General features: G+C 41.4%; 1 protein-coding gene across 1 annotated transcript in view; it reads left to right on the top strand.

Annotated features, from left to right (window-relative positions):
* The first annotated feature begins 318 nt into the window (after positions 1–318).
* The window catches only part of PIWIL4 (piwi like RNA-mediated gene silencing 4), a 51390-nt gene continuing 38515 nt past the window's right edge, over positions 319–13193 (top strand). Inside the window, exons 1-4 of the mRNA XM_053456091.1 lie at positions 319–420; positions 1260–1349; positions 6719–6803; positions 10580–10705. Of these exons, the coding sequence (XP_053312066.1) occupies positions 319–420; positions 1260–1349; positions 6719–6803; positions 10580–10705 (403 nt within the window). The remainder of the gene's footprint in view (positions 421–1259; positions 1350–6718; positions 6804–10579; positions 10706–13193) is intronic.

Here is a 13193-nt window from a genome sequence, read left to right as displayed (position 1 = left end):
CCTTAAATTATTTGTAAACAAACACCATACTGTTTTCTAACCTCTTATTTAACTGTTTATTATGCCAAGCCGGCTGGCATAGTAGTAGATGTTGCAAACCCTGGCATGCCCACCATGGCAGCCCTTGTCACCTCCGGAATCAGCAAGGCACAAACCCAAGGAGTGTCCTGCATGTAGGCCAGGGGCCTGTGCACCACGGTTTGAAGCACACCTCTAGGTAGTCAACCCTTTGCTCCATGCCAGCCTGATAACCAACCACAATGGACAATAAAAAATGGTAGGAGGGAGGGAAAAGTGTCCCCAACACACTTTGTAAATATGGCTCTGGGTGGGGAGTTGCCAAATACAAGTTCTCTACCACCACCAGCAGGGGTGATTTGGGGCATCCCCACCAATGACCCAACCGACCCTGCTATCAGGGTCAGCCACCACCAAACACGGCCATGCCAAGAAAGAAGAAAGGTGGGCCCTCGGTCATGGGGCCCTTCAGCTCAATCTTTTTACCCCGGGCCTGGGATGAGATGCAAGCTTCAGAATCATGGTTTGGATTATTACAATGCCAAGGACTCACATTTTTATGTTATTTGGACAACTTTGTGCGGGTTTTTTTCCTACATTGACTTGAAATATTTTATTGCCTTAAGAAAAAGCTAGTTATGATTTGTTGAATGCTCTTGGGATGTACCGGAGATTCACATTTCAAACATATACAATATATCTTTTGGACATTAATGTCATTCACACAGGGTGTACACGAAGATCTGTGATCTTTTTTTCCAATATAGGCCACCATAATTCATGGAGTCCATAATTCTCAACATTCTCAACGCTTAAAATCACCACGGGGATTGACTGCAATTTAGTTGTAGTCCTGGTAGGAGCAAAGTTCCTAATACATGAGCAGTCTAATACATGGTTTGGTATCTAGCACTCTCCTTTTTAATGTCTCTCAATACTTAACTTAGTTTCTGGCGCATCCAACTCCATATCACAGCGAAAGGTCCCATCGCTCCACATGTTTCAACAGGGACGTTATAGATTTAGGGGTTGTGGCAAGGAACATGGCTTACAAAGGTTTTTTATTGTGATTTTCTTACATTTTGATCTGTGTATTTATACAAAAGAGATCTGGTGTTTATAAAGTCATCACTGTCATGGAGGCAACATCTTTACCTCCTAGCTTGGCCTGCTGGGAATTTAAACACAGCCACTATCCGCCTGTAGGGGGAGCTCTCTGCAACGCATTGTATTGATCTCAGCAACAGGGTGAGGCCAGTGGAGGGATAGAGCTGGTGGACATCTCAGGAGCTGGTGGACATCTTAGAGTCTGGTGGACATCTCAGGATCTGGTGAGCAGGGCTACAGGTTAAACTGATTTAAAGCCGTTAATTTTTACTGTTGTATCTACAGTTTAGGAGGAAGAACCATGTTTAATGATATATTAAGGAATTATAACACATGGCAATGATGCTTAGACTCATTCCTTTATTCTGGAAGGCCCTGTTATGAACATGACATCACAGCCTCAAACTTATAGGAAATATCTTCTGTTCACTCAAATCAGTCTTTAAAATGTACTATATTGGGGGTTTTTTAGGGTTTTTCAATTTAAAACATTCTAAGCATTGATATCATTGAAGTTGAAATGTTTTTTTGATATGGACTGATGAGTTATAAGAACACATTGAGTAAGCAGCTTCAAATATATCTTGTTCCAGGTAGGAAGCCATTAAAATTACTCAGGTGATGAATTTAAGGACTGTAGGGAAAATAATTGTCTTATAGTGATCTGATGGTCAAGGTCAGCACAGGGTTAATCCTTTATATCAGATGTAAACAGATGGTATCCATACATAAGATGTCCAAACCCAAAAGTAGAACTCCTTACGTTAGTGTCCAACTCTTAATACCCCCAGCCAGATAAAGGTGTGGGTGGGGGGTGCTGGGGCAGGTACGGCAGCTGTGCATTGTCATGCGGTAGCAGGAATCCCATTTATTCAGGCAAGAATGTTCCGTAGGAGAAGAAATAAATGTAACTTTGATTTATTATAGAAGTAAAATTGTCATTGCAATTTATCCTTCTAGTTAAGTACATCATGAAATGGTGGAGCTACAATCATTAAATCACCCGCTACTGCCAGAGACTTTAAAATTGTCAGAGCTCGGAGGAAAGAAAGGGATAGGAAACGGCTACAAACGTACCCGCTGTAATTAAAATAAATAATAAAAAAAAAGAATATCGCAAGGTTTTTGGTGTTTTTTGGACCAATTATTAAAAGATAATGAATGAGGACGTGATGCACTAATGTGAAGCTTATGTATTGAAATTATTTAAATCAGAAACACGAAAAAAACCCAAAAAAACTAATATTTATTAAATATAATTATACATTTATTTAAAAAATATATATTTTTAAATAGTTTTATTTTTCTAGATTTACCAAAACAGGTTTTTGTCCGCATGCCTCTAAAATGATTATTAACTATTATTTAAGTTATTAACCATTCATACGGAATTCATTCTCCCTCCACTACAAGCAGATGCTTTTTCCACCACAAGAAAATAAATAAAAGATTATGAAGGCACTTAATGAAGTTTCCTTCGGTTGACCCCATATGTGGCCCTCGATGTAATGGATGGAGAGTCCCACCAGACCGCTGGTGGTCCCGCTATGCAGGGACCAGATAAATAATGATAGAATAGATATATGATTACTGGTCTATTATAAAATAGAATTATTTTAAGTCTCCTCCAATACAGAACACATCAATTTCTACTGTTTTTACAAATGCATAAATCGAGCAGCATTTACAGTAAACAAGGTAGCCACCTGGCCAGTATCTTATAGCACATATATATATATATATATATATATATATAAAAAATATATATATATATAGCCAGGTGATATATGTTCTTCATATTAAATGTAACCTTCAATGTAAATTCGACACAGCGAGCAATAAGTTGATGTTCCTCACCGTTTTGGTGGGTTAGGCTGCGGCTGAGGCCTTACATAGACCTTTTCGGTGATTTAATGACATTTTGGTAGCTAAGGCTGTAGTCAAGTCATTTTATTTTTCAATGTTTTAGGAGAAATGGCTGGACGCCCCTACTCCAAAAAGCTGAAGTCAGACGATGGACACGGTTCACTCTGTGGACCTTCTGATTTGGTACGTCTGGTAGGTAGAGGTGTTGAAGCCGAGTTTATTACCAAAGTGTTTCCATATTTTAATTTAAACCAGAAAACCGTAAAAAAAAAAAAAAAGAATATATAGGGACAGGCAAAGTGCGGGTGAGCGCCTTCCACATGAACAGGAAACTTTGGAGCTCAAAGCCTTTCATGGTGAACTCAGGGTGAGGGGAGTTCTGTATAATAACCCCAGGAGGGTATTAAATTATGGCCCACATCAACTCAACCCATCGCCACCTTCAATCCACCCTGTGACTCGGGATTAATCACTTTAAAAATACTTGCACACAATTGTTATACGCACCTTCTAATAAGGTGTATTATTATATATATAAAATATATCTACTATATATATATATATTATATTATATATAATATATATTATATATATATTATATTATTATATATAATTATATATTATATAGCTATATATTATAAATATATATATACGGTATATATAAGTATATATATATATTATTTATATACAGGTGTAATATAAAGGTGACAAGTAAAAAACCAAATTTTTTTTTATTTTTTAAAATTTACATTATAGTTGTATTAAGGGGTTTAAGGACTTTGGGAGTTATTGATAGAAGTGATTCTGGTGTATAACAGATTTGAAGAAGCCTTGTAATATACGGTGGCGCTATATAAATCAAATGAACAGTATATATGTGTCTGAAGCCTATCTTATGTGTACAACATGGGAGCAGCTATCTTAACATCCTTTTATTAGGATGTGCGTGAATTATTCCTCCCCAGTAAGTTAGCTTTTGCCTAATAAATTGGCATTTGGAGATCTATCTTATGTACGGAACACAGTTTGCACCTGGGATGAACGAACAGCTGCTGAACATTGCATGACGGGTGTAAAGGTACAAAATGCTTTACTTAACCCCTTCAGTACCCAAGGTTTTTTGGCCATTTTACCGTATGTGAGTTTAATTAGGATTCCCCTTTTTCTGTGTTTGATGCACCCACACAAGTTATATGTCCTTTTTTCAGAAAGGATAGGGCTTTCATTTAAAATCATAGAAACATGCAAAAAAATAATCAATAATAATTGTGAGTGCTAGTATGTAAAAAAAAAACCTAAAAACTATAAAGCATATAAAAAAACACTGTTTTTTAGAATTTTCTTAAAATTTCTTCTACACAGTAGGGGCTGCTGATGAACAATGATAGAATTCATGTTTGGCAATATCCCCTGATTACAGATAAACCCCACATACATATTTTTATGTTCTCGAGGGCCACATCCATCCTTTACATAGTAAACTATAGGGGAGTATTTTTAATACGTGTGGCTTAAGGGGTTTAGGGTTAGTGTATGGGGGCTGGGGGGGGAAATCCCTTTAGTAACTAAATATAGGGGACTCCGCAGAATCCCACCATGCATTTGCAAGGGGGACACCATGGAAATTTAAAGGGACCGCACACACACAGCACTTTAACCTATCGGCGGCTCGTATCGGACATTAAACTGTCGCTTTCATCATTTTAATAATTCTATACTGTGTGGTAAACATTAGTCAGAGTCAGAGCCGGCCTTAAGTGTTCTGGCGCCCTGTGCGGACTACTCCTCTGGCGCCCCCCCATCCCAAAAAAAGGAAAAAAATCTCCCCCCTCTGCCCCTTCTCACTGCCTTCCCCCCTCTGCCCCTTCTCACTGCCTTCCCCCCTCTGCCCCTTCTCACTGCCTTCCCCCCTCTGCCCCTTCTCACTGCCTTCCCCCCTCTGCCCCTTCTCACTGCCTCCCCCCCCCCCGCCCCCTATCACTATCTACCCCCTATCCTTACTTACCTTGTTGCCGGAGTCCTGCGGTGTGAGCAGGAGGCGTCCGTCTTCCCGATCTGCCGCGGTGCGCGCTTCACAGCTGAGCGCCAGAATAATTCTGGCGCTTAGCACGAAACGCCGGCACCGCGACGGAGTCACGGAGAGTGAGGGCCGCCGAGCGGTTGCTGAAAACTTCACGAGCAACCACTCGGCTCCCCTGCCCAGGACTTAAATGAAAACCCCGTTTTTTTTTTTTTGTTTAACTTTATTTAACATCCTCCATGTTAAATAAAGTTTAAAAAAAACTTTATTTAACATGGAGGATGTTAAATAAAGTTACAAAAAAAACAAACGATGTTATAATTTAAGTCCCGGACGGCACCCCTGTTGCCATGGCGCCCTGTGCGGCCGCACAGGTCGCACACCCCTAAGGCCAGCCCTGGTCAGAGTAACATTGTGAAATATTTCTACCGAGATCTTCTATCGGACTCCATCTTTCAGTTCTCTCGCTGTTTTCCGAGGCTGTCGGGGGAGAAGATACCAGCGGAGAGAATGAATCACAGATAAGAAGACAGGGAATTGAAGAACAGATATTCATAGAACGCTGTATCAATTGCAAGCAAACCTTTATTCCGGGCAACAACAAAAAAACTCATAGATAGCGTTTACAAGTCGCTCCAAGGAAGATTGCTCGCTGGTTATTTCTATACTTATTTGGAAGCCGTCTCCCCGTGCCCAATCTATATAATAATCTATTTTCAGAAATATAGTTGAATAAAGTATTGCAATCATACTTGGAAACAGTTTTTCATTTCCTCGGGCAGACCCGCAGTTACTTTCAGTGTTTAAATGAAACTTTAGTGAGAGGGTGGTAGATAAGTGGAACAGCCGCACAGTAGAAATACTAGGGAGAAACTTAACCATGCATGGCATAGGCATGTGGCTATCCTGAATCATAGGATGTCCCCAATCACCAATAAAGAATGTATATTAAAGTATATTAATATGCATTCTTAAAAAAAGCACACTGTATAAACACTCTGTTAACTTATGAACGTGCAGGTACACAAAAGCTGTGGCAAGATAACCTTTAGGATGTACGCTGCACAGGGGATCAGGCTGTCTGTTAAGAGCCTGGACTCGACCCTTTCATTGCAACCCCTGCTGATCATGTGTAACAGCGCTCTGTGTGAGCCCCTGTACACCAATATATAAGGAATGCCTGATCTCGTGTTTGGGCATTCCCTTCCGGTAGGCATCGCCGCTGACACCTACCAGAATGTGACTGGAGGACAGGAGAGATCTGTTCTAAACCCTGCTGGGACCTCCAATTGCTCCCCCTGCTGGCTGATTGCATGCATTGCGATCAGCAATGCAAGACTGTGGAGCCCTGCTAGCTGATCACAGTGTGATCCGTACAGGAGAAATTGGAGGGAAGAGAGTGAGAAACAGTTTTTTCCTCTTCCTACAAAGTGAAAAATTGAGAAAAAAAAGTATTTTTTTAAAATTTATTTCCCCCCTGAATTGGTTCATCGGGTTTTTTGCATACTAGCACTCACAATTATTATTTTTTGTGTGTGTTTGTATAGCCATATTTTTTCTTTAATTTCTGTTGGTACAGCAAACATGGAAAAGGGTAATCTTGATGTAGGAAAAGACTCGTCCTTGCTTCCAGTTCTGCCCTTGCCACGCTAGCAAGCGAAACGTCATTCAGCTCTCAGTAACACCTTTTTTTCAAATGTTTTTCAGAGCCCTTCTGGTGATGATTCCGTGGGCACCGCAGCCGCGCAGGGTACCAGTGGTGGCGGTGATAATGGAAAAAGCAGCTTCATTAGTAAGTATGCATTTTTTAACTATTTGTGTCCCATTCCTTGGGATGGCATTATTTAAGGATTCCCTTAAATAAGCGGCGATATGCAGCTTTTTTTAGCAGGTGCCAGTTAAGAAAGTAAAGCTTGGCTCGCTGCTTCACTGCTTGTTTCATTATGTGTGACTATCATTATGTATATTATTATTATTATTAGTTATTAAGCGTTAATGTATTCTGCCGCCCTGCACAATTTAAAGATGAAGTGGTTAACAAATACACATTTATACATGCAGATACAACACGAGTTAAAGACCCGGACTGTGAGCTTGCCATCTAGAGTTATGGGACTTTATATATTATATATATTTATATATATGTATAGATATCATATATATAATGTTTCTACGGGATGTATTTATATATATATATAAGAACATAAATTAACAAACTTAGAAGTTAATTCTTTCATCTGAAGGTTTAATCACATTAAAAATATATTACAATATTTGAAAAAAATAAATTTCTGTGGCAACAGCCAATCAGAGCTTGCTTTTTTGTCACATGACTATTAAGTGTTACGGGCAAAAAAAAAGATTTGATTGAGGCAAAATTGTACGATGAAAGAATTGTTTTTTTTAATCTTTGCTGTAAATGTGTTGTAAGCGAGCAGGTGGGACAGCACCTTAAACTCAAATGGTTGCATGATGTAGAAGTGGCTTATTGCAGCACCGCGGAGCATCCTAATTACACCGACTGTGACATTTATGGACTTACGGATATTTGTAAGAGCAAACTTTCGATTGCTTTGAAACTGCATGCGGTACTCGTAGATTGTATATATAAATCACGGAACATAAACAACTCATAGAAAGTCAGTGAATAAAAATGGAAGAGCGAAACGCGTGCGGAAAAGAATAAAAGATCACAACCTCTGTTCAGAAATCTAAGAACTATCGGTGTGTGGTCCGCTTGTCATTCTTCTCCCGTGGATGAGACAGCCGAGGAATCCCGCTGAGCCGTCCGCCTTTTAATATTTTAATATTCCAGTGCATTGCAAATGAGGTCTCAGCGACGAGACTTGTTCAAATGAACCACAGTGAGGTTTGCAGTTCAGTAGATGACCGAGACTTTGGAAACAGGTGGGTATTGTGTGTAGGGCTGAAACAACTAATCGATAAAATCGATAATAATCGATAATGAAAATCGTCAACGAATTTCATCATCGATTAATCGGATCGATTTTTATCGATTATAAAAAGAGGTTATTTTCAGAGCAAATGCTCTGAAAAACTCCTCTCCTTATATAATCCGACCTCAAACAGAGATCGGATTATAACACCGGAATCCAGATCCCCCGCAACGCTGCAGGGGACCTGGATTCCCCTCCCTGTCGGCCGGTCTCTCACTTCCGTCTCTCTCCCCTCCCATCTGCCTCCTCCCCCCTCCCATACATCACTCTGCCTCTCTACCCGGCACCGTTACTGACAGGCACTTTCCCTGCAGCTTCATAGAAGCCTCAGTGTAAGTGAAGGTGAGTAACGGAGTCTGTCTGTGCGATGCAGACCCCCACCGGCTGACAGAGAATCATCCTCTCTGACAGCCGGTGAGGGTCTGCATCGCATAGACAGACTCCGTTACTGCCCTTCACTTACACTGTGGCTTCTATGAAGCTGCAGTGAAAGTGCCTTCAGTAACGGAGCCGGGTAGAGAGGCAGAGCGGTGTATGGGAGGGGGGAGGAGTCAGAGGGGTGTATGGGAGCCACCCTCCAATACACCACTCTGGCTCCTCCCCCTCTCATACGCCACTCTGCCTCTCTACCCGGCTCCCTGGTGTCTTGTCAGAAACGGAGGTTCACAGGAGGCAGAGTGGAGTATGGGAGGGGGGAGGAGGCAAAGTGATGTATGGGAGGGGGAGGAGCCAATGTGATGTATGGGAGGGGGAGGAGGCAGAGTGGAGTATGGGAGGAGCCAGACTGGAGTATGGGAGGGGGGAGGAGCCAGAGTGGTGTATGGGAGGGGGAGGAGCCAAAGTGATGTATGGGAGGGGAGGAGGCAGAGTGGTATATGGGAGGGGGAGGAGGCAAAGTGATGTATGGTAGGGGAGGAGCCAAAGTGATGTATGGGCAGGGGAGGAGGCAGAGTGGTGTATGGGAGGGGAAGGAGGCAGAGTGGAGTATGAGAGGGGGGAGGAGCCAGAGTGGTGTATGGGAGGGGGAGGAGCCAGAGTGGTGTATGGGTGAGTTATAGTGTTGTATGGGGGGTATTATGAATTTTTAAGGCATATAGGGGTATAAGGCATATGGATATTAGGCATATCAGGGGGGCATAAACATATCTGGGGGTAAAAGGTATATCAGGGGGCTCAGTGGCATATAGGGGGTATAAGACATATCGATATTAGGCATATCAGGGGGGCATAAAACAAATCTGGGGGTAAAAGGTATATCAGGGGGCTCAGTTGCATATCACTGGCATATAAGGAGTATAAGGCATATCAGGGGCACAGTGGCATATCAGGGGGCACAGTGGAATCTGGCATATAAGAGGTATAAGGCATATATGGGGGCAGAGTGGCAAGCTGGGGGTCAGATGTGCATAACTGGGGGCAGTTTGGTAAATAAAAAATTTAAACAAGGCTTTTTTCTCAGTTTTTATTAAATATGAAAAATAGTTAGCATATGAATTAATATTTACTAATAACTTTGTATTAAAACCTAGTTTGAGAAGCACTGTGTTTGGGTTCTTGTAGCTTTTATTATTATGTCAGTAAAATAAGAAGGTGAATAGAGAGAGGCCATTGCAATAAAGAGATTGTAAATTGTACGTTTTTTATTGCAATTTTTCTTCAATTTAAAATAATGTATTTTTTTTTCCGATTAATCGACAAAATAATCGGCCAACTAATCGATTATTAAAATAATCGTTAGTTGCAGCCCTAATTTTAATATTCCAGTGCATTGCAAATGAGGTCTCAGCGACGAGACTTGTTCAAATGAACCACAGCGAGGTTTGCAGTTCAGTAGATGACCGAGACTTTCTTGGTGACCATAAGTTTCATTGAACCTTTTTTTAAGTATTGACCTAAAAACAACATTGTTATAAATAAATGACCGCAAAACAGAGAAGTTAGATTTTCTTGTAAATCATTTTTTTTAAATAACACTTGGCCGAGTTCTGTTATCTCAAGCAGATAGCAGATGATGCTCATTTGTGTATGACAGTTCCCCTGCCTGTACTGAGAGGGTGGTAGATAAGTGGAAGGGCCTCACAGCAGAAGGGGTAGAGGCTAGAGAACGCATGCTCCTTATTGCATGCAGTGAAATGCATTGGCGTCCATGCAAAATGCCAGCCAGCCTCGATGTGCCGTGTATAGTGTTTCATTTGTTGAGTTCAGCACCTAACAGGAGTCCCTATTGCTGGCACATCAGAAACCGGCGGTGTGCATTACCCAATCCAACCACTAGGGGCAGCGTGGCTGGCGGTAAAAACAGTTGAGTGAAGCAGTGCCATTCTGATAATAGGTGGCTCTTTTATTAGGTGCCTATTGTTGTTTATAGGAAGTTTTATATGTCTTATATTTTGTTTAACACCAGTAGACTTAACCAGTCTCTAAGCAGTAAGCTAAGTTTCTTGTGATTGTTCTTCAATGGGGGGATATGTTATATGAGAGTGAAAGATCAAATATCCCTAATGATATGATGAACAGTATCAGACCGATGGAGGACAGTTTAATAGATGCTAAAACATTCCATACTTTATAAAACTATTTTCTCTAAGTCTCCTTTGATTGTTCCTTCCAGGTACCATGTCTGCTGGAGATGGCAGATGTGTTATTGCAGAGAGAGGACGCCGGACTGCACGGAACTTACAGGATTTGGGGTTCAACACCAGACAGTCCATGTCCCACGTGAAGGATCGTAAAACAGGTACCATGCACCTGTGTGAAAGCATATCTGCGTTTGATTAATGGTGATTGATAATACCCAATAATTAGTTTCCTGCATGAAAATTGTGTCCACGGTTTATTATTGGCTGGGGCTCAATGCAGTACTGCATGTCTTCCTGCAGCTCACTCGGACTTACTCTCTAGATGTGTAAATAATACAAAATATTTCAAAATAACACTTAAAAATGCATTTGCCCATTTCCCTGCCCCCCCAGCAAGGAAAAAGGGAAAACATCTGGGAAAGTTAGTGAACCCTTTGGAATTACCCGGTTTTCTGCATTAATTGTTCATAAACAGTAATCTGATCTACATCTAGATCACAGTGCACAGTAAACAAACCCTTGGATTTAATAACTGGTTGGGGTTGGCAGCAATAACCTTCCGGTAGCTGCACATCAGATCCGCACAACATTCGGGAGGAATTTTAGACCATTCTTCCTTACAGAACTCCCTATTCCTACAATGTGTGGTGTGAACGTCTCTCTCAAGATCATTCCACAGCATCTCTAATGGGTTAAGTTCTGGGCTCCGACTGGGCTGCTCCAAAAGGCGAATTTTCTTTTTTTAAGCCATTCTGTAGTAGATTTATTTTGATGTTTAGGGTCATTGTCCTGCTGCATCACCCAACGTCTACTGGGTTTTAGCTGGTGGACATCCATCCTGACATTATCCTGTATGATACCTCGATAGACTTGGGAATTCATTGTCCCCTTAATGATGACAACTGTCTGGCCCGAGGCAGCCCTGAATCCACGAGGCTCCCTCCACTATACTCCATACAGAGTTTCATCCGTCCCCAAAACATTTTCCCTGTAGCATTTCGCAGGGTCAATGTGCTCTTCAGCTTCTCCTCTGTGTCCTGACATGGACTTCATGCCTGTTCAAGGTTTTGCATATGGTAGACTCACGAACAGAGATGTTAACCAGTTCCAATGACTCCTTTAAGCCTTAAGATGTTTTCTCTAGGGTTCTTTTTTACCTCCCAATTTATACATACAGGATGGTAACTCCAAATGGTTGAGTAACTTTTTCGACAAACCCCAGGTGACCATGGCAACACGAAATCTCATCCTGGTGCCTAGGGTTGTTGTACTTTGCATAATGGAGGAGGCCTCCTGTCCAGTACCACCTACACCCCCAGCATACCACACATACCGCTGACCCACGCTCCCCCGGTGGGAACACATTGACAAAGGGGCAAATACATATATATGCAATAAAGTGCTTCTGATGACTAGAGTGTCTTAAACTGAGAGCTCCAGCCCATTCTATATCGGAATAAATAACCCCTTCGCTGGTCTGATTGATTAAAATTAAGTTTATAAGACGTTCCCTCTGCTCTTTCCCCGGTCACGGTGACACTGCTCCTGGGAGAGAGAGCAAAGTGTTCGTGAATAGGGTTTTTTACAGGGGATCCAGGAACCTGGGATAAAGGCAGTAAAATTATTCCTCTGCTGGTTTTCTATGGCAACAAAAGAAATTATCATGAAATTACCCATTTCTCAGTCTGTTTTTTTTTTTGTTTTTTTTTTAACGTGTTATAATATTAATGCAGCTTTCAGTCTATTCTTTTTATTGCCTATAAAATTACTATGCCTTTTAAACCTTAATAAATTAGAGTTCAGTGTATTAATCACCGAGACGAAAAAGCAGAACCACTAATTTTCTTTGCTGAATTATAAAAAAATGATAAAAAAAAAGATGATTGTTTTAAAAATGCCTGTTGTCTTCTCCAAAAGATATTGTGGATTTTATATCTCTTCTAAAAGCTTAGTTTTTTAATGTGGAAGCCTGCAGGCTGAGAATGTGATTTCTTTTTTTCAATCGCTCAATCTGTTTTCAAAAGTATGAACGAATGAGACATTTTCCTCTTCTCCTTGTGGTAGTGGAGGAGGGGGAGAGCACATAATTTGCAAAATGTGCATGTTTTATTTTATATACGCTTTATGAGCAAAAGTATGTTGATACATGACCATCACACCTATACGAGCGTGTTGGACAGCCCATTCCAAAACCATTGGCGGTACTATAGAGTTGCCCCCCTCTGCTCTTCTGGGAAGGCTTTCCACCAGTCTTTGGGGAGTTTCTCTGGGAATTTTTGCCCATCCATCCAGTAGAGCATTTGTGAGGTCAGGCACTGATGTTGGACGAGACGCCTGGCTCACAATTTCGATTCCAGTTCATCCCAAACGTGTTCGATGGGGTTGAGGTCAGGGCTCTGTGCAGACCACTGGAGTTCCTCCACACCAAACCGTGTCTTCATGGACTTGACTTTCTTTACAGGCCCACAGTCTGGCGTTGTGAGTGTCCTGGGACAGGAACCTAGCAGTAGATGGTACCAGGTTCACACTAAAGAGAGGTCACGGTGATAGGCATCCAGTGCAAAAACAAGAATAAGTGCAAGCCATACCTGAAGGATCTGTGTTCTGGGAAAAGAAAAAATGTCGGTGCGCTAAGCTAGTCACAGG

This window comes from Spea bombifrons, chromosome 2 (assembly GCF_027358695.1).
Source record: "Spea bombifrons isolate aSpeBom1 chromosome 2, aSpeBom1.2.pri, whole genome shotgun sequence".
Lineage (NCBI taxonomy): Eukaryota > Metazoa > Chordata > Amphibia > Anura > Pelobatidae > Spea > Spea bombifrons.
The sequence above is the reverse complement of the archived record's forward strand: the minus strand, read 5'-3'. Positions and strand labels throughout refer to the sequence as shown.